Source organism: Anas platyrhynchos, chromosome 2, assembly GCF_047663525.1.
Source record: "Anas platyrhynchos isolate ZD024472 breed Pekin duck chromosome 2, IASCAAS_PekinDuck_T2T, whole genome shotgun sequence".
Taxonomy (NCBI): Eukaryota; Metazoa; Chordata; class Aves; order Anseriformes; family Anatidae; genus Anas; species Anas platyrhynchos.
The window spans coordinates 125,985,518-126,005,918 of record NC_092588.1 but is presented as its reverse complement, the minus strand read 5'-3'; the positions used below and the strand labels follow the sequence as shown (position 1 = coordinate 126,005,918).

Genomic DNA, 20,401 nt, shown 5'->3' with positions numbered 1-20,401 from the left:
ATTAAGATCACAGATATATATATACACACACACACTATACTCTTACTACACACCCAATGCAACAAAGGACTAGGGAACACCAACCTAGAGGCCACTGGCACATTATAAGCCTCCACTTCAGAGTATGTAGTTGAGGTTGGCCTCCTGGTTGCTGCTCACACTGAGTAACTGTGAGTTCAGTGCGAGTGAATAAGCGAAAGTGTTGCATGAATAGCTATCTACTATTCATATAACAGCCTGATTCTATTAACTAAAAGCAACCAAGAAAAACCCAACACCCAATAAAAGGTGTCCCAAGAAATGTTGATTTGGATCCATTTCTTACACATGCGCTCAGTCCCTTATTAGGAGAAAAGGGAACTTTAGAACAAGAAGGCTGTTTACAAGGATAGTTTTAATATACCTTCCTTCCCCTCAAGTTAATGGCGAACTATAGTTTTCATAGTGTTTTCCTGTTTGCATTATATTCTAAAAATTCTGCTCATTTGCTCCACAAAAACGCATGTGCTTGGAAGTGGTTTTGATGGCTTTTAGTCACAACCCCCTCTTTGATTGCCACGACTTCCAAAGCAGCTGAAAATAAGGGAGCTATTTCAAGTTACATTCCCTTCCTTCCCTGCCCACATGCACTTGGCTACCAGTTTGAGACACAGGATCAGAGGGAGCTTCAGGCTTCAAAATAACAAGAAAACTTAAAAAAAGAAACACATTAACACAACTTGATCTCCCTTCCCCCTGCTCAGCAAGCTTTGCCTCAGTTGACATCCAGCTAGGTCTTAAAAACCTCCAAGCTGTTCTTCACATCCTCAACCCAGCAGCAAGTGCCAGGCCCACGAGGGCATCCAGACTCTTGTCCCGATCACCAGCTGCTGTACGAGATGGCATTATGCAGCTGCAGGGCAGATTGTGTCGGCATTTCTCACCTTTCCATAAGCCCACAGCATTTTCCCCTGCTTAGTACAGCAGCCTCATTGCTTGCCTCGATCATGCCCATCTCCCTCTTTCTGCAGGAGGCTCCGCAGCTGAGCTTGTGTTGTTTTTTCCCCTGCACATGACCAAGGAATAACCCAAGACTTTTAGTACTACTAGATGAAAGCCCGTAGGAGCTGTAAGAGACACAGATGGGGGCTCAGTCTTGGATGTCCAGTTAGAGACTACAGCTAAAAGTCACTGAGGAGGGAGCAGAAAGGGGACGCAGAGGCAATGAAGCAGTAGGCTTGCAGAGCTGGCAGCAGCCAGACAGCTTCTGCAGGAGTGCCAGCAGACTTGATCTCCAGAGAAATAGCCCAAGAGCCACTTTCCACCTCTCCAATCAAGAAAAGAAAACCCTATGCCCCTAGGTGCATGCGTGAGGAGCGATGTGCTTGCTACCATTCCCTACGCAATGCAGAGGGCTGAAATGGGCCGGCCCCTTGGAAATAAGCACATTTTGTTTCCCTCCCTCTACACAAGAGCAAGTTGCATAAAGTTAGGTCAACATGTGGTACACATATGATTAGAATGTAACATTTCCTGGCAACCAGCAGCAAGCCCAGCAGAGGATCTGCACTACTGATAATGTAGATTTTTCCCATGACTGTCATAAAAAAGAAAATTAAGCCTGTTGATCTCTTGAGACAAAAGCAGCAATCCCCATTCCACTGATTAGCTTTCCACCAGCTCCACTGCAGGGTTTTTTTATTTCCCTGTTTAAGGAGCAAAACCCAAGGCATACACAGTAGTCTCTGAAAGCTTATACCTTCATAAGGCAAAATAACTTTAAATGAATGACAAAACTGGTTGCGGATTCAGTCCCTCAACTCAAAATAGAATTTCCAATGATGGGATGATGATAACCAAAAGATAGGGACCAGCTTCAACACTAAGACAACTACACAGGCTACCACTCTTCACAGCCTGGAAAAGAGATGGTTGAGAAATAAAGGTCCTTAAAAAAATAAGTACAGAGGGAGAAAAAGTCATTCATCTACTACTATGCACTCTTCCTTCCAATACAGCAACACTTCCAGCAGAAGCTCAAAGCAAGAAGAGGAGATGGTTCTCCCTGCAACAAGCCCTTAAACTATGCAACTCTTCACTGCAGTATACCATGGATGCTGAATATTTGCATTAGTTCAAGAGCATGTTCACAGGAGCTCTAGATTAATTTTGCAATCCCAAATGCACTATTTCTGGCTTGGTAAGTCCCAGAGCTGCAAAACACCAAAAGCCAGAAGAACGTAAAGGATCACCACCACATCCTTACCTTTATTCCTGTCCTCCTCCCAAGGCAAAACAAATTGGATACAGGATTACACATTTACTTTTTTTTTCCCATCTAACCCAGTGTTACTCTTTTTATGTTCTTTATGCACAAACTCTAAGTGGATTTAAAAAAAATAATCATTGAGGACACTTGAACATTTTTCTATTTCTTTGTCTACCATCAACAAGAGCTCATAACACTTCTATTATTGCCTAAAGAACAAGTCATTTGTGGGAGTCCTTCAATTCCTCTCAAATTATACAACCGGCAATTCTTAAGAGATGATCCCTGCTACTTACAACTTCTGTCAAAGCAGGTACCTGAAATTACTTGAAACTTCTCCAAAAGCAGGACAATAGTTTCGTAATCATGTTAATTTTACGAACTTAAAGGGCATCTTTGTTTATAAAAGCACGTAGCTCTCTCAACAGCTGTATTTGTTTTGGACGTGCATAAAGATACCAACATCTAATTCCACCCAGAATTTTGGGGCTGCACTCCCAACACCCTACCAGCACTTCTGAAGAAGATCCAGTGCTGCTAGGAGCTACTGGTTCCTCATCTCGCATATAAAACTGAAGTGAGCAAGATTCAACATCGCAGAGAGCACAAATAATTAATTAGGAGAGACTACACTTACATGCCAAAGACACAGAAAAGCTGTGTCAATAGCTTTGATAGAGATGAGAACACATCTTGAAAAGGTGTATTCTTCCCAAGGTCAGGAAACATACTTTGGAACTTGCCTTACAACTTTCTAAACTGAAGATGTGCTTAAAATGGAAATGGCTTTCAAAAGCTGCAATTTTTACCAAGCAATACCTTGGCAGTTCACTTTTTACGCTGCTAGAGTCCCAGTTTCACAGAGCTACATGGGAAATTAAGAAAGCAGTGGCGTGCAGGGGCTGCGTATTTCACTTCTGGACTTACTTCAGGGCAGTTTGAACAACGGGTTAAGTTATCCTTAGGTTTAAGGAAATTTAGCCAACCATGACGTGTTACTTTAGCTGTATCTGCAGAGATTTGGTTCTATCCACAGACTTTTCCCTCTCATGCACACAGGTGACAGGCTTGCGGATTTCCAGGCCCAACCTCACCTCCAGCAGTAGCACTAGAGCTGGTAACTGGTGGGACAGTTGGGCCCAGGGGACAATACTCTGCCTGGAGGCCAACACCAAGTGGTTTGTCACTGGACCTGCCCTCAACTCTTTTATCAGTTGACCCAGAGGTGGTGTTATAGCACATCCTCCTCAGGCTCGGGGAGGGGATGGAGTTGAGGGGAAGAGGCAACGTGCTGGAAGGCCAGGCTGCCACCCAGAGGGACCCATACAGGCTGGAGAAATGGGACAGCAGGGGTCTGGTGGGATTTAACAAGGACACATGTAAAGCCCTGCACGGGGAAAGGAACCCCTGGGCATTGGGCTGCCTGGCTGGAGAGCAGATCTGCTGGAAAGAGCACATGGGGTTTTGATGGAAAGTGAGCTGAACATGAGCCCATTGCATCAAAGATCAACAGCAACCTGGGCTGTATCAACAGGGTATGGGCAGTGGGTGGAGGGAAGTAAACGAATGCTGAATAACGAGGGATGACGACACAAGAGTAGGGCATCCAGTTTTCAGACCTTTAGTACAGAACATTGATAACCTGGAGCAAGATCAGTAGAAGGCCTCTAAGATGGCTCGGGGCTGGAGCACTTGGCCAGCGAGGAAGAGAGCTTCTTCAACCCAAAAGAGAGAGGGCTTTGAGGGGGACATCACAGCAGACTGCCCCAGAGAAGATAGAGCCAAGCTCTTCACAGAGATGCAGGATAGGAGGACAAGAGAAAAAAACAGACAGATTTACACAGGAAAGGTCTTTGCTGGGTGTAAGGAAAACTTGAAGAGGGTCATTGAGCCTTGGAACCGGTTGTTCATAAGGGTTTTGCAGACTCCATTCCTGGAGGTTTCCAAGACTGGATAAAACCCCAAACACAACATCGTTTGAACTCACTACAGGCCTTGCTCTGAGCAGAAAGTTGAACTACAAACCGCCAGGGGTCCCTTCCAACCTGAACAGTTTTGTAATTCCATGAAAGTACACATTGCACATCGCAACACTGGATCAAGAGGTTGCTCAATGATTAAAGTGACTCCTTTAGTGAAAATTACAGCTGAGAGATGCAAGACTTTGGCAACCGAGCCTTTGAACAAACAACTTCACAGGGACAACCTGATCTAGTGAAAGGTGTCCTTGCCCACGGCAGGAGGGGTGGATCTTCAGGGTCCTTTCCAACGCAAACCATTCTAGGCTTCTATAGTTTTTATTTGCAGTTCTAGAAAGGTAAAAGCTGATGGTTGGTTTCACAAGAAATGCTTTGAGCCAAGCAAGCTGTGTGTATTTTTAGGCTTCTCAAGTTTTTGGAATCACTGTTAGTTCCATATACTAAACATAATGAAATAAGCGTCCAAAAAAACCCAATACACAAGTAACCATATTATTCTAGGCTTGGGAACAATGCACTGTTCTAACACTGCCAAGCAATCCTATGGTGACATTGCCAGAATTCTTGCACACTAACAACCATTCTAAGTATTAGAATATTTCTGATCCCTCAACTTGCCAGAAGTTATGCCTTCCTGTACCCTAGAAGATCAAAACTGGGCATGAAAACAGATTTTTGCAGAGCAGAGCCCTGACCTCACCAGGAACTTATTTCTTACACAAGAACTACCAAATTGGAAAAAAAAAAAAAAAAACACACTGGTCTTCTAACCCTACAAGTGTAATAAAAGCACAGCAATGCATCTCTAGTAGTGGCAGCTGGAACATTAACTCAAAAATAGGGGCAGATGTTTGACATGAGCATCACTATCAACTACTTCAAAAAAAATCAGGGTCTTGTTATTTTAAAAAAAAAAAAACTCAAATAAGTTGGGTATTTTGAGCAGAAATCTGGAGTCCACTTCTAAAAGGTGAAGACTTTCCCCATACCTTTCCTCTTGATTACAACTCCAAACAAATTATCAGCACCACCATAGTGAACACTCACATGAATAAGTCACTTCAAGTGAGAAATATGCTCATTACGTGCTTACCCAGAGACCTTCGCTCCCACACCCCACATTTTAAACACCTGCAAAAGGTGTTTATTACCTCACATATACCTGTAAATATCACCCCCCGTAATTAAGCCAGGCAATTAAAAGCCACCAGCATAAGCCTGTGTGTTGACTTAAGTGCTGAGCCGGGTGGTCTGCCGCAGAGGTGGGCACTTCCCTGTATCAGGTTGCCTCACCTGCTGCTGAGCCCCACTACAGGATAGGAAACATACACAGCTCAGGCAGAACAGTTAAAGCAAACTGTGGGGCCCTGGTCAGATAGCAGAAATCTGGGAAGAGATTTTTCTCTTTTCCTTTTGGCAGGAGAGCAGGAATGCCCCTGTGTTGCAGAGGTCCAGAGGCAGGACCAGGAGGCAGCCAGAGGCTGTGCATCACATCCCAGGGGCTGCTGGTGGAGAGCACAGACCTGCCCAGCTGCAGGCTCTCACCCCAGGAGGGAGCAGAGCTGTTGAACCTTCAACCATTACTACAAACAACACGGACAACCTGCCTTAAAGTCCCATCAATCTTGGGGAGGGAGCTTCCCCCTCCTCCCCTCCCAAATGCAAGAACAGGCACCACTGGTCCCATCCCCTTCTGCCCATGTTCTCAAACCCTGCAGTTAGGGCTACAGCAAACCCTGACTAAATTGACTTCCTCGATGCAGAGTCCCAAAGGGTGGTGATTTAAAACACCACTAAGAAACGCAAGATCCATCACTTGGATGAAGCTTTTTGCAATGTAGCTGAACCATCCAAAGCACAGAGGTGACAGGCAATGGAGTTCAGTATCTCCAGGTTAAATACCAACACCACAACAACAGGTGAGAAGTTGACCTTGTAATCAGACAATACTCATTACCAGTCTGCCGTCCAACTAGAAAGCTCCATTTAATTTCCACATCCAGTGTAGTATCAGGTGTACATGTATTAAACCTGAAGACAATGTAAGGCTGAAATGGAGTCCAAACATAACAGAGGACAAAGCAAGAACTCAAAGTGATCCTAAAGTACAGAAGCTACTCTGGAGAAGATCCACAGGACATCTCCTGAAGACTGTCACAAGAACAAGAGATTGACTAGAGACAGGAATCCTGAGAAGAGACTGAAAGAGCTTCAACTCTCCTCACCCCTCTCTGCACATTATAGAGCTCCAAGCATGTAAAAGACTGCTGCAGAGAACAGAACAACGCATTCCCCATTCTCCCACAGAGCAGGGCTGGTAGCAACAGGCAGGAGACACACAGCTTAGTGCTTGACAGAGCATGCTGAGGAGGGAACAGAAAACAAGGATCCCTACCAGAGATTCCTACACCTAGACAGCAGCAGATAAAAGTTATTTGTGCGTGCTTAGCATTCTACTAGCAGTTTTATAGCTATGTATTATTTTTATGGCTTGGATGCTTGGAGAAGGCTTGAGGTAAAAGATCATATTTCAGTATATTTTAAACCACTTTACTGTTGGTTCTTCTTGTAGCTCAGCTCATTCCTGCACCTTCCCTTTCCGTCTTGCTTTATGAGAAGTATCTGCTTTGTGTAATTTGTATTCATTCTTAATTACAATTGTTCCATGTTTCTTTTTTCTTAAAACACAGAAACTCCTCACCTATCCCTTTTTCACATCCTTGGTAATCTAGAATAAGCTGCATCATGAGCAGGTACCATTCAGCAAAAAATAATTTTTACACTATATTTCTATGACAAAATAACAGAACTAAAAAACACCACACACCAAAAAAGCAAACCAAAAAGCTTGACACAGCTCAGTAGTTTTGATCCAAGTAATAACACAAGCTACTATAGATCACCAGAAGTAGTGATATGCACTGTAAGATTTACCAACTTTTCCTCCTAATCACAATCAGTCTCACTTCTTGTAAAGAAGCTGAATGCTGTCTTACAGTATATGCAAACAGGTTTGTGCCATCTCCACTCTTCTTGCGCTGCCAAATCTCAATGTAGAATGTGTACTCACGCTGCAACTTCCATCCAGAAATCCTTCCCTGTTACTACTTCTGCAGAGAGAATCGAAAGCAGAGGTCTCAACAGAGCTCAGAGACTGTTTTTTCATTTCCGTGGAAGAGCGAGGAAAAGCAAACCCTGGTTAGTAACAAACTTTTACCTTTGGAGGAGTTAACTCAGACCTCCCTTCCCACACATTCCTATCCCCAAAAGCAACCTGCAAGTCTCACAGCAAAGCCAGAAATACACACAATGTTTTCCTTGCTTCTCCGCTCACTCAACAGGTTCACACTCCACAGGCTGGGCTTTTAGTCTACCTTTTTTTATTACAGAGTTCATCAACACTGTATCTGTTTATCTGCTCCAAACAAACCGATAAGGAAATAAGCCTGCAGAAGATAAGTGAGAACTCTTCAACAGCTACCTTCCCGCTGAGCCAGCAAGTGCTGCTTCTGACACCATCTGTGTTCTGAAAATCTGTTCTCTAGCTCTCGATTCACTAAACATGGGAAAAAAATATTTGGAAAGTCAATTTCTTGAAGCAGCTTCTACACTGAAAAAGCTCATTTTAAAATGCTGTAAAGAGTTCACGTAATGGTTCCTTCTCGGGAAAAGAACCCTACTTGGATTCCCATCGTGTTGAATCCATTGGAAACAAAGTCTGGATACTTCAGTTTTAAGTCTCCACACTTAGACCTCTTTCTGGAAGGCTTGTCATTGTTCTAATGATAAATACACCTCCAGTGCTGAACGCTCACAAGCTAAGATAGAAATTGTGGTTATGAATTAAGAGACAAAACAGTACGTTATTGTGCAAGAGAACACAGCTCAGGAAAGGGTAACACAGCTTTTAAGTTTTCTGCAGAGACTATAAGGCCAGGGTGCACGTTTCCAATGAGAGAGACAAGATGGTTATGTGTGGAGAACAGGAAGAGACATTATGGCAATGTCTCCTCTTGCCTCAATTCTTCGCATCCAATCTGGACTTTGTATTTGATAAGTAAGGAGAGAGAAGGGGAAAAATTATACCCACCCACTGTCACTAAAAGATGTGCACTAATTGTGGTTTTACTCCTCCAAACAATCTCAAGAAGTGAAACTTTGCTTTATTTAAAAAATAAAATCTGTTAATGCACATGTCCTTCAGATTACTCGACTGGTAAAGCAACTTCTCTGTACACTTTATATGTAAGCGGAATAAAAGGAAGATGCATTCCAGCCAAGATCAGGGTTTTATGGAACACAGGTGTTTTCCTAGAGTCCTCAAACCCAGGAAGGCCAGCAAGGGAAGGAGAAAACGTAAGTGACCTCCTGGATGAATAGAAAACATGCTCAGAAAAAAAGCCCCTAGCAGTCCAGACCCCAGCCTCAGTCCAGAGCAAGCACTTATATTTACTTAATTTACACATATGCTGCCTTCCCTCCACCTCCAGTCTCTCCTGGCTGGGCAAAGAGTACAAAAATATCCAATCCCCAGGTACAGAAACTTGCAGGACCTTGCCAAAAATCCTCTTTTGAAGTTCAAATTAATTACCAGGCAAGTTTTACACAAATTTAACCTTAAATGCCTTGAAGTGCATCAGAATATTATCTTTTATAGCTGCACTTTAAGAACAAGCTCTTCAGGGTAAAACGTTGTGGTCTTGTTTAAGTGTAGCAACTCATCAGATTACAGCAGGTCATTATCTGCCTTTCTTCTGCCACTTCACCCTGAACATGGTCTAAAAGGGTTATCTTACCTCTTTTACTTACACCACAATGGTCTGATAAGTACACAGTGAACCTAACGTTACACCGAAGAAGTGAACACAAATCCACTTGCTGTGCCCGGCTGTAAAAGTATTTTATTCAGGAACTTGTTCAACCTATGCATAGGAGAGAACTAGCTGGCATGTTTTTCCTCCAAAAAGGCAACCAGAAAAATGCATCGTTAATCTAGGAATTTGTGCACCTGGTTTATGAAAAGTCTTATTAATAAATGCTTGGTACTCCCTGGCCATTTATACCCACTGTTTTCTCCTTGGAATAATTTCATGGGTCAAATAAAGCGTTGCACAAGACTTCAGGATAACCACTCTCTTCCAAAGGGAAGACAAGCTTTCCTTAACACTAAAGTTCAGTATTTTCTCCCTCTCTTGCAACACCAGCACCTTCAACCACTACTCCAAAGTGCAGGTAAGAACCTGCCTTCTCTGAAGGCAAGGAGCTGCATTTAAGAACAGTAGGGATGTCCTCCTTATCATCAGTAGTTTTGTGGGAGATTTTTTTTTTTTTGGTATAAGTCAAGTATCCCTCTGTTGTGTGCTCACAGAGTCTCGCTGGTTCCAGTCCTACAAGGCCCAGGACTCACAGATAGCACCGCATGACAAGCGGGCAGCGAGCAGAGCCAGGAGGCACTGAAATGAAGGCACACACCATGACTGAGGGGACCACAGCTGTAGGCTTTCCATGTTTGTCTTCTATAAAGAGCAAAACAAGACATAATTCAGTAGAGCTTAAGCCAATGCTTCTGCACAGAATGACAAGGTAACCTTCGCAACAATGATTACACTAGAACAAATTCTCCCAAGAACATTAATCTTTCTTCAGTCCACTTCATATATCCCTATGTCACCGTAAAGAGAAAGGTGTTGCAGGGTAATGAGCGTGTTTTGTATTTCACCCTTAAACATACAGGAGGGCTGACAGACCAAACTAACCCAGAGACCTCTCTCATCCATTGTTTCTAGCTTGGCTTTGAGGAGTTCACACCCATTAGAAGAAGTCAGTCTTGATTCAAGCAATTAACGAAGGAGTGATGAAGCAAGCAGATTGGCACAGAGGGACTATAAGAAACAATTTAAGTGAAATTGCTCCAGCTGCCACACACACACCCCACCCTCTCAGAAAACATTAGGCAAGAACATTACTCCAATGTAAGCCCCTCTCCGTAGGCACAAACTTACACTCCCCAACAAGTAACTGGCTGCAAGAAAGACTTGCTTTTAGGAGGAACCATCCCAAGCTTCCTTGCAGCACTCAAGAGAAGTTTTGGCAAAGTCCTTCAGCACCAAAAGGTACCAGAACCCAAGGAAAGCTTGACATAAGACAACCCTCTGATGAACTTAATCACCAGCTGCCATTTTTTGTCAGTAGCACTTCTTAGAGAACCTGTCAACTTACCTGCTCAGTGCAGAAACAACAGACCTCCAGTACTTACAAAGCAAAACTTCAGGAAGTTTGTGGACAACCTGTACTTGGCAAGCAGCCCTGATGTAGTTAGGAAATGCAAAAGCATTGTCCAGCTTATCCTGGGGCCTGATCCCTCTAAATCCTGCCCCCAGACACAGGCCCAGGTCTGCACAAACAGCTTCAGGACACCTAGGCACAGTCAGGGTGGTGTGAGAATGGATAATCTGAACTCTTGCTTTGTAACTTTAGCAAGTTACAGTGTTTTGAATAGGTGGAGCAGAGGGACCATCCCTGTGGTGGAGCCAGAGGTCACCACAAAAACTGTAGCAATAGACAAGGAAAGGGAAAATTTACAATCAGGAAGCAGAGAGAAAACAGGGCAGAACCCTGTAACATACTAGCACTAATAGCTACATGCATGTAAGAAGGGCCCCACAGGGGAACACGTTTTAATGTTCTTTGCCCTGTGCTTACATCATTTATTCCCCTTTTTCTGAACCGTATGCCCCTGCTCTGATACTCACTCCTACCCCAAGCCCTCAGAGGCTACTTGAGGTTTATATCAAAAATAAACTAATCCTCAAACCAGTCACCCTCAACCATTTCTATTACTCCTCTTCCCAAGGAGTTAATAGCTGGTGCCAAGGGCACGACAAAAAAAGTGGCTATGAATTTCAAATAAAAATGGATCAAATGGATGTGGCTCATCTGAGGGGAGCAAAAGGTTCAGTAAGTGCCGAGGAAATGCTTGTACTGACAGCACACACCAGAAGGACAGACTTCAGCAGCAAGAGGTGGTGTTTGCTGATACCCTGCTGAAAGTGTCTGGTTTAACAGCCTAGGTTGGCCAAGTAATGCCTCCACCTTTCTTCTAAGCTAGGAGACAATCAGATGGTGTAAAAGAAGAAGTAGCAGCAGGCAAAGTCAGATGAAGTACGCAGAGCAAGAGGAGAACACTACCAGCGCTTCAACCTCAATTCCTCTGCCCACCAAGCTCCCTCAGGTGAAAGGATGGCTTACCACTACTAAGATGTGAAAACATTTTAAACATGTACAAGATATAAAAAACAGCAAAGACAATAATCTGTTCTCACAGTAGCCCACTTACTGTAAAAATTATGCCATTTTGCAAAGCATTAACAGCAAGTACACAATATATTGGAGAGAGCCCGTAACTGTAATAATACAAGCAAATAACTTGCCATAATGCCACTCACTAAAGAGGAGCAAAAGATGGGGGGGGGGGAGGGAATCAAAGAAAAATCTGCATTAATTATCTGCTTTTGGCCAAGTATTTAAATCTGAGGACTTAAATCTTTAAATCTTAAGATTGCTGAGCCCGTACACCAGCAAGGTCTGAAATGGACAAGCTTTCAGTCAAAGCGAGTGACTGCATCAGGAAGTCAGCGTTCACCAAAGAATCCATTTCAACATTTTTTATGGTTAACTCGGAGCACAGAAATGAAGGCAGTTATCTGAATTGCTTAGAAGGCTCTATTGTTCCCTCTTCCAAAGGATTTTTCCCCAGAAAAGAATGGGTGGTGTGTGCACAGCAAGTGAAAGGTGGGGGAAGGGGACGAGTCTTGGGGGTGAGAAGAGAAACAGAAGCACCATTTTAAACGCAAACGTCTTAATTTTTAAAGTAATTTCCTACCTCCCACTGCAAGTGAGGCGGGATGTTTCTGATCTGAAGTTTCCGACTCCTGCAAATAAATCAAAAGAACACAGTTAAAAAAAAAAAAAAAAGAAAAAACATTACAAGGTAGGCTACACACGGCAGTGTCCACATTTAAACATTTTCTACCAGGAGAGGCAAAACCAAACACACAACAAAAAACAGATTGCCAGGGGGAATGTCAGGTCAAAATCATCGCAAGCCCAAAAAGCTGTTACAGGAGCACTTGCTCCATGTTTGACAGCCACTATATTTCAGGGAGTCTGCACTTTTTTGAGGACTATTTCTGTGTCAGCTTTAGGGCCTTCAGTACCCAACTCTCCCCGTTAGAACTGAGTAATCCCTTGCATCTACACTGGGTTCTCCTCCACCTACTAGTCCTTTTATTACTTTTTATTTAATTTTAGTTCACCCAGAAGATCCTTCAGGACTCCACAGCCTTTAAGGAAGAGATTAGGAGCTTAATAAATACATTTACTCTGATGCTAAGCTCCCCATTAGCCTAACAACAGGCTATATTTTAACACATCTGATACTCTTTGTCTCTGGTTGGAGGGCAAAGGGGGGGAGGGAACGAGCAGCAAATTCATTGTGTTTTCACCCCAAATTTATATCGGTTTTCACTTATCTAGCAAACAAAATCCCCACTTTGAAGTGCTACTGCAGAGCCTGGCAGCGTGCTGGCTGCCTTCACAGCCAAGTCCTTTGTCTGCTCCCTTCCCCCAAAGGGAGAGAACAAATAAATGCCGGAGATGCCGCAAACCCCTCGGGACTCGCAGGAATGTGCGGATTAACCGGGCTTCAGCCGGGCCCAGGTACTGCTGCCTGGCTCCTGGAGAAGGGACAGCACGGGGCGACATGGCCTCCAGGGCCACAAACACGTTTTGGGGCACTAGAAGAGCAGAAAGAGGGGCCTCTCGTTCAGCCACGTTTTCCTTGGTGCTTCAGTTGCTCAATGCTGACCCCTCCCAGAGGAAACCCCGCACGTTTTAAGGGCCTTCTCCGCCAGAAGTGTGTCAGTCGTACACAGGCCAATGGAGTCTCGTGACGGAGCAAGTTTGAGACGTTCCTGTCTAGCGATGAACCCAAAAGCTTTCGTTTTCCCCCTCGGCTCCTTTTAAAATGCACTCCTTCCTTCCTTCCCTTCGCGCCGCCACCCACACTCGCAGCCCTGCAGGGAGCAGTTTTCACATCTCCAAGTGCTCTCCTCCAAAGGCTTCGTCAGGGAGCAGCCCCAGCTCCCTGCTCACAAAGCTGCTTTGCCCAAATTTCCCTTTCTGGGTAGATTTTACCCCAAATGCTCTGATGCCCACGAGATCCCACAAGAAATGTGCTTTCTGCAGGGCAGGCAAGCAGGTCTCGCTGGTGCAGCGCTTGCTGGCTGCTCTCAGCCCCTCTCAGGCAAGAGCTCATTTCAGTACTTGATCGCGATCGTATAAATAGGCACAAACCCAGATCACACAGCCCCTTTTAAGCTGTCATTTCCCATAAAGCAGAGGCAGGAGGTGCTCCACGGTGAGGGGGGGGTGGAAAGAGTTGCAAAAAACTTCCTTACACTGGAATATCAGCTGGAGAAACTGGTGTGAAACAGCCACCCTAAATCAGTGATACACTTCTCTGGCACATCCAAGTAATCTCAAGCAGCAGCCTGAAGCTTGAAAGTTTGGTCCGAAGTGGAACACAAAAAAAAAAAAAAGGGGGGTTGGGTGAGGGGACACGGTTCATTCATCCTTACAAATGCTGGGAAAGCATAATGCCAAAAAATCCCAAACCACGGAACTGGCAGTCAAAGCGCTCTTCAGGGTGCCTCGCATGGTGTCACGCCAGCAGCCCCCCCGGGCTGCCCATGGCCATTCAGGAGGGTTGCACAGCCAGCGGGGCCGCTCGCTGGAGGGGCTGGGAGCACAGCACCGTGCCACGGGAATGGGACACGTCCTGCACACGCCCTGGCTCCGCACGCCCTGCATTTCCCTTGGGAAGGGGAGCCCGGACATCCCCCTGCCTGCTCAGCACCCAAAGGATGGACCAGAGGCTCGGGAAGCTGTCTGCCTACTGAGCTATGAAGGGTCTAAACCCAGCTTTTGGGGTTTTCTCGCTTTCCACACAGCATCGAAGGACAAAAGCTTCTGGTGCGGTTTAAAGCTCTGCCAAGAGGCACTTGGGTATCCCAAGAGGGAGGAGGAGGAGGAAGGGGGAGAAGCAGGGAAGAAACACCGCCTTAAACTGCTGGCTCCTCCACCCCGCTCGCAGAGCGTGGAAGGGAAGGGGAAGCGGAGCAGGCACAGCGCTGCCGTGCACCTCGATTCGTGGCAATAGTGAGACACCTATTGTACGACACTGAAAGGCTGCTTTGAAAGCACTAGGGTGGCTCCAGGATCCCCTTCCTCTGGCACTACGGACACGGCAAGCAGACGCCTGGCCGCACCACGAGCGATTTCAGCTCCTCGCCCAGCGCACGGGATCTCAGCCCCGTGGCGGTGGCTGCACATGACGAGTTTAAAGCCTCCGCGCTGCTGCTACAGCACCACCAGCAAGGGGGGGGGGGGGGGGACAGAAACAGAGCTCTGCGCGGTCACAGGAGTTACAGCAGCGTTAAATAAAAGATCACAGACACCCCTGAGACTTCTCCGCTTTGGTTACTATCGGCTCCCGTGAACAAATCCACGTGGTTACGACTCTATGAGCTTTGCGTACGTCTAGGTAATCCCTCTCCCCAGCAAGAAGGAGCAGATTAAAGCAGCAGAGGTGTGTCTGCGACCCACGCTGCCCTCCCAGGACCAGCACAAGCACCCTGGGAGCCGAGCTGTGCTCCTCCCTGCATGGGAACCCGAGGGGCATCGGCACCCAGCTTCCTCCAGAAAGAGCCCAAACCGAACGTGAGCATAGGGAGAGAAGAACAAGGGACAAAGGGAATCGCGCTGAATTTATTAGAGAGGCAACTGGCTCCGGGAGGACGGGCTCTGACTCCGGAAAGCACAGGAACAGAACTCCATGGGATAAACAGGGAAAGGAAAGCAGCACAGAGGCACCTTCCTGGAAATACCCTTCATCTCCGACAACGTCAGCGATTCTGGGTGCTTCCCATCTTCCTGCTAACCCTGCTCTCTTCAGCTCGGTGCAAGCAAAGCTCCTTTGGCTATCACACCCAGACAGCACGAGCCCGCAGAGGGTGCTTTGTGCTTAATTCTCTCAGTTTTGTTACTTTAGAGCACTACTTGCAGTCACACCAGGCACCTAAGACCTGAAACAGTCGTTTCCAATTCCACAGAAGTATTTTACTACAAGAGTTCTGTTTAATAAACGCATCACCTGGAGTTTTAATAAAGCCTTAGCAAAACACTGCCAGCATCTCTCATCTAGGTGGCTCACATGTGTCTGCACCTTCCCCACTTGAAGCAGGTTTCTTATTTCATCCCATCCACCCCAACTAGGCATTGCAAATAGCTGTCAACTGAAAAAAAGTCTTGGCAAATGATGCTTGTGCTCTGGAGCTTTCAGAAACCTTCAAGTGCTATCTATAGTTCACAGCATGGGAACAGATATTCCCACTTGTTTCCCTTTTTCAAAGATGCCCCAAATGCCTTTTATTGGGAAAGCAAACAGGCTTTCCTGCTTTCTGAGGGGTCCGTAATCAACTACTGGGCAAGAACTTACTTTCCAGGTGCTGTGTAGGCACCTGGGTCCTGTCACCTCAAGCCACAGCTGCCGACCATAAATACACTGACAGACACCAGCTGGGGGTGTCAAGCACCTCGAGCACACGTGGAACAAGAATTTGTGTGCAGAGACAGAAAAGCTGAAGCAACACGAAATGGGGAAGGTAGCAGAAGCCACCTCAGCACTCCCTGGACACAATCTCCTGTATGTAAGCACACACAGCACGCCCATGGTCACCCATCAACACCCATGACCTAAAAAACTCTCCACTTACTTGAGTGCTAAGCACCTCTTAGGGGAAAAATGGGGGAAATCCCACAGTTTCAGCATTCTTTTATATGCACTCTCCTTCTCTCTCTCTGTCCCCTTCAGCCTATACACTTTCTTTTTCCCCTTTAACCTATCAAAATCCTATTAGGCTTTCTTTCACATACTCAGGGTGTAAAAAACACCCCCTCCTCCCCTTCAGGGATAACTTAAAAAACCAGAAGTGGTACACCTATAAAGCAAAAACCAATGAAGTATTATATTTTTGCTCAGTCCCTCATTTATTTATTTATTTTTAAGTAATTTTTAAGTTTCAGGGGTCTCAAAATTTCCCTTTCTGACAGAAACATGCATAGGTATCAAAGCAGCTGTGTTTCCACATGGTCACTGCGCCCAGGCTCACCACAGACCCTTCTCAGCATCCTTCCCCCTCCCCTCAAAAGCTGCTCCTCTCTTCTCCTCAGTTCCCATTTCTCACCAATAACCCCACATAATACCTGATCTCATTTCAGCAGCACTATGAGCTACCTGCATCATTAATGCCTTCAAATTAAAAAAAAAAAAAAAAAAAATCACAATTCCTTCTGACACACACTGCCATGGAGTAAGAGTTAAACGTGTCTGAAAACAGATCAAGTGCACATCGACAGCTCCAGTCCATTCAGTTGTTTGAACTCAATACCTACGGGATGGAAAGTAAATGGTCTCCTCTCTGCTCTGAGGAACATGCAGGGAAGGAGAGCTTGTTCATTTCAGCATTTCATCCCTTCCAGGTGGGCACTGCCAGACCAGCTACCTGGGCAAGCCCTGGCACATTACACCAAGGGTGATCGTGGTGCACGCTGCAACTGCAATCAGCACCAAGCACCATCAGTCCCCCACACCACAAAGCTAAATCTGGGCAAAAAGTCCCCGTCCAAACAGGCACGGGAACAAGGTTGGGGACTCCCATGCCCAAATAGAAAACTGCTGCTAATAAACTGGATTTCTAGGCAAAGGGAAAGGTGTCCCGGTGTTCACTCCGCACCCAGCAGAACAGAAACAGAAAAACAAGTTTGGGGCAAGAAAAACCCCAAACTGAAATCCACCCTCCCAGCCACACTTGATTAGTTTCTCCCCCTGGGGTCGCTTCAGGCAGCTAATGCTTGATCACCCCAGAATGAATCAATGCTTTCAGTGCCTTACCAGTGCAAAAGGAAAAGCTGGTTACAGGACAAACTAAAAAAAGTCCTGAACTCATATTGGTGTGGCTGGGGAAAACAAACAGAAGCAGTTTGTTTTAGTCACAATATGGGGGAGAGGTGTGGGGGGTTCTGCTCGTTATATCCTTACAGCAAAGGCAGGCAGAGCAGCAGCCGAAGGCACTGAACAGCTTGTCCTGTAAGAGGTGCTGCAGCCTGCTCCTGGCTTCCCGGCGAAGCTCCGTTGCTTTTGGCAAGCTCGGCAGCCTTTTCAAGTTGTTCGGGTCTGATTGCTGAAAGCACCTACCGTGCTGAGAAGTCCAGCTAAATAACGCTTCCCAGCCCGATTTTAAACACATATAAAAGAATATGTGGGTATATTATACCTACTGGATATTACATACATAATCGTGGTATAATGTAAATATACTTCTATAATCTTACTTTTTTTTTTTTATTCCTAACAAGTAGTGCTGATAAATACAGCAGCAAGGGGTCACAATCCTTGCTTAAAAAGCAGGTATGCTGAATTTCTGTTAAAAACACTCAGTGAAGTGACAAACAGAGGTTTGCATCTCTCTTCTGGTAAGAGGTAATTAACATTAGTGCATCCTACAAGGCACACCGGTGATACCTACTGTATTTTATCAAATTTAGCCATTAGCTTGGGAACCAGAAAGTCCATCTTAACACCTTACCTGTCTAAGGAAGGAAGATGGTTTCAGATACATACTTGTTAACAAACTACCTCTTTGTGCTGTTTGTTTTTTTGGTGTTGTTTTTTGTTTTTTAAACTTTTGTGGGTTTTTTGTTTGTTTCATTTGTTTTCTCTGTATGTTGTTTATTTTGTTTGTTGTTTTTTTTTTTTAAAAAAAAAAAAAAAAACTTTCTGACCCAGACAGTAGAATATGTTAAGAAGAAGTGTTACTGCTCCATTTCAGACCCAACTCCACAAACCAAGCAGACAAAGCTCCACTGAGCCCTAAGCCACAGGCAAACTGCAGCAATGCTTCACTTGGTGTTGCCTCACTGTTTCACCACACACCTGGATTTAAAAGCACTGTTCTACCACTCAAAATAAACCTTTTTTAAAATAGTATTTGAACTTTTTCTCCTCAAAGCTCATGCAAAACATAATGGTTGGATCCGACCACCCGTCCCATCTCATCTTGCGCACACAACCCACTGAAGCAGCAGCTTTGGGAGGCGTGTTATCTAGGCACTCAACACGAAAATCTGCCTCTTGGATTACCTCACAGATTCCTCTGCGCTGATGATCAAATTTCCTCCCAGCATCTGCAAAACATCGCCTTCGCTTACTGCTTGCCACCAGAAGGAGCAACCGGAGCTGCCTGCACGGCTCGGCGCTCGGAAGCCACCAGCCAAATGACCAGACACTGTGCTCAGCTCCCATTTCGGGGTAACTCACCCCAACACGTGGAAGAGGCTGGATATTTGTGGGCAAGAAATACCCCAGGAAGCACAACCAGAAGGTTTAACACCAGCACATCCACGTCACAACATACACAGTAGGTAAATCAACCAGTGCACTTGCATGGATAAACCAGAGAATAAGTAGGCTTTCACCCACCCCACAACCATTTGCTTCATAATTTTGTTTTTATGATTGTTCATGCCACTAATTAGACTAAAAGCTTACATTCGTTATTTGTAAATTCCCATGAGCGGTCCATAAAGACATTTTTAAAAGAGAACTGTGGAGATTCTGCCATTACCGCTTTACTGCTGAATGTCTCGTTTGAAAAAAAAAATCATTTTCCAGGTGTTGTTAATGACTGAAGGCTGTTAAGATTTCTGTTAATTAAAGAATTAAGCACTGCTCCAAAATTAATAGGAAATTCCAATACCTTGCAGTAGGAAAAGACTTCATCTACCCTTAGCTTGGTGGCTTCCAACATTTTGAGCCTTCTCTCTCAGTTTCTCCAAAGCCTTTGGAGAAACTGAAAGGGGGTGGGGGTAAGGGGGGTTGTTTTGTTTAAAAGCCAGAGTTTCTCTTTCCCTCTTAGAGCAGGGGTCCACATCCCTCAAACACTTGTATTACTGAGCTGACTTTGCTGACCAGCCATTTTAGGGCTACAGTCACCTGCCATTTATTCTTTCACCCCACCGCTAGCTTGTAGTTAACTGGGATGTGGATAACACTGAGAACACTCAGGATGAATATGAAGAACCAAAAACACCTTTAAATGTAGTAGTGCTCCTAAACAAGTGAAAGATCGTCCACTCACTACCCTACCCAAACTGAATTAATAATCCCTTAATGCCTGAACACAGCGTCCACTCTCCTCCACCCCCTTTTTTCCTCAGCCATCAGAGCAGCCAAAGGCTCCCTCTACACCCTTACCTATTTTCCTGGTGTCCATAGGGCTGCTAGCTGAAGCAGCCAATATTTCCAGACTTATTACAGAGTTCTACCCCAGCTGCAAGCCTGAAGTTTGCACGTGGCGTCACTGCAATACATGGCCACACTCAGGGATGGGGAGCTCTGCCCAGGGAAAAGAGCCTGTTGTTTAATTTTCAATGAGTTGAGCTCCTTTTCACATGCCAGGAGGGAGAAAGAAATAGTGTAGGGGATTTCAGAGCCATTTCTAAAGGAAAAAGGGGCAACAAGACTTGGGAATTGGGAAGCCAACAAGATGTTTTGTCCCACAAAGTGGCTGCTGGACCGCCCTCAGTGCTTCCAGCCTCACACCTTCTTCCACCCATCTCCTTCAGGTGTCCAACAAGGGCACATGTTTCGGTGGAGTAAGTGACACAGATTTCATGAATGATGTGGAAGCGTTGGCAACTTTTTCGGAATGGGAGGTAGGGCACCAGATTACATCTCGCCTTAACAATAGCTCAGTGATTCATCCTTCCCAGATTAAAATATCTGAACTAAATTAGCAGCGTTCGTAGCCAAACGCTGTGGTCGTCCTATTGCCAGCACCAATTTGCTCAACCATGAGACAGTATTCGTGGAGAATATTGGAAATGCCTTCCAGATTCCTTACATCACCAGCACAAACAGAGAGTAACCCATTTCAGCCTTTTTCAGGTCAGGTTTGAGCAGAGGGTGTTTACACACAGGTTAAGGTCACCGTATGCTCCAGATTAACCATTCCAGTTCAGATCTGGCTTGGGGACGCTATAGAAGGCTTGAAAT

General features: G+C 45.3%; 1 protein-coding gene across 3 annotated transcripts in view; it reads right to left on the bottom strand.

Moving 5' to 3' along the window:
• IGF2BP3 (insulin like growth factor 2 mRNA binding protein 3) overlaps window positions 1-20,401 on the bottom strand; it is a 107,272-nt gene that overhangs the window by 71,541 nt on the left and 15,330 nt on the right. For all 3 annotated transcript variants that reach the window (XM_038174133.2, XM_038174134.2, XM_038174135.2), the window contains one exon: window positions 12,110-12,158. In XM_038174133.2, the coding sequence (XP_038030061.1) occupies window positions 12,110-12,158 (49 nt within the window). The remainder of the gene's footprint in view (window positions 1-12,109; window positions 12,159-20,401) is intronic.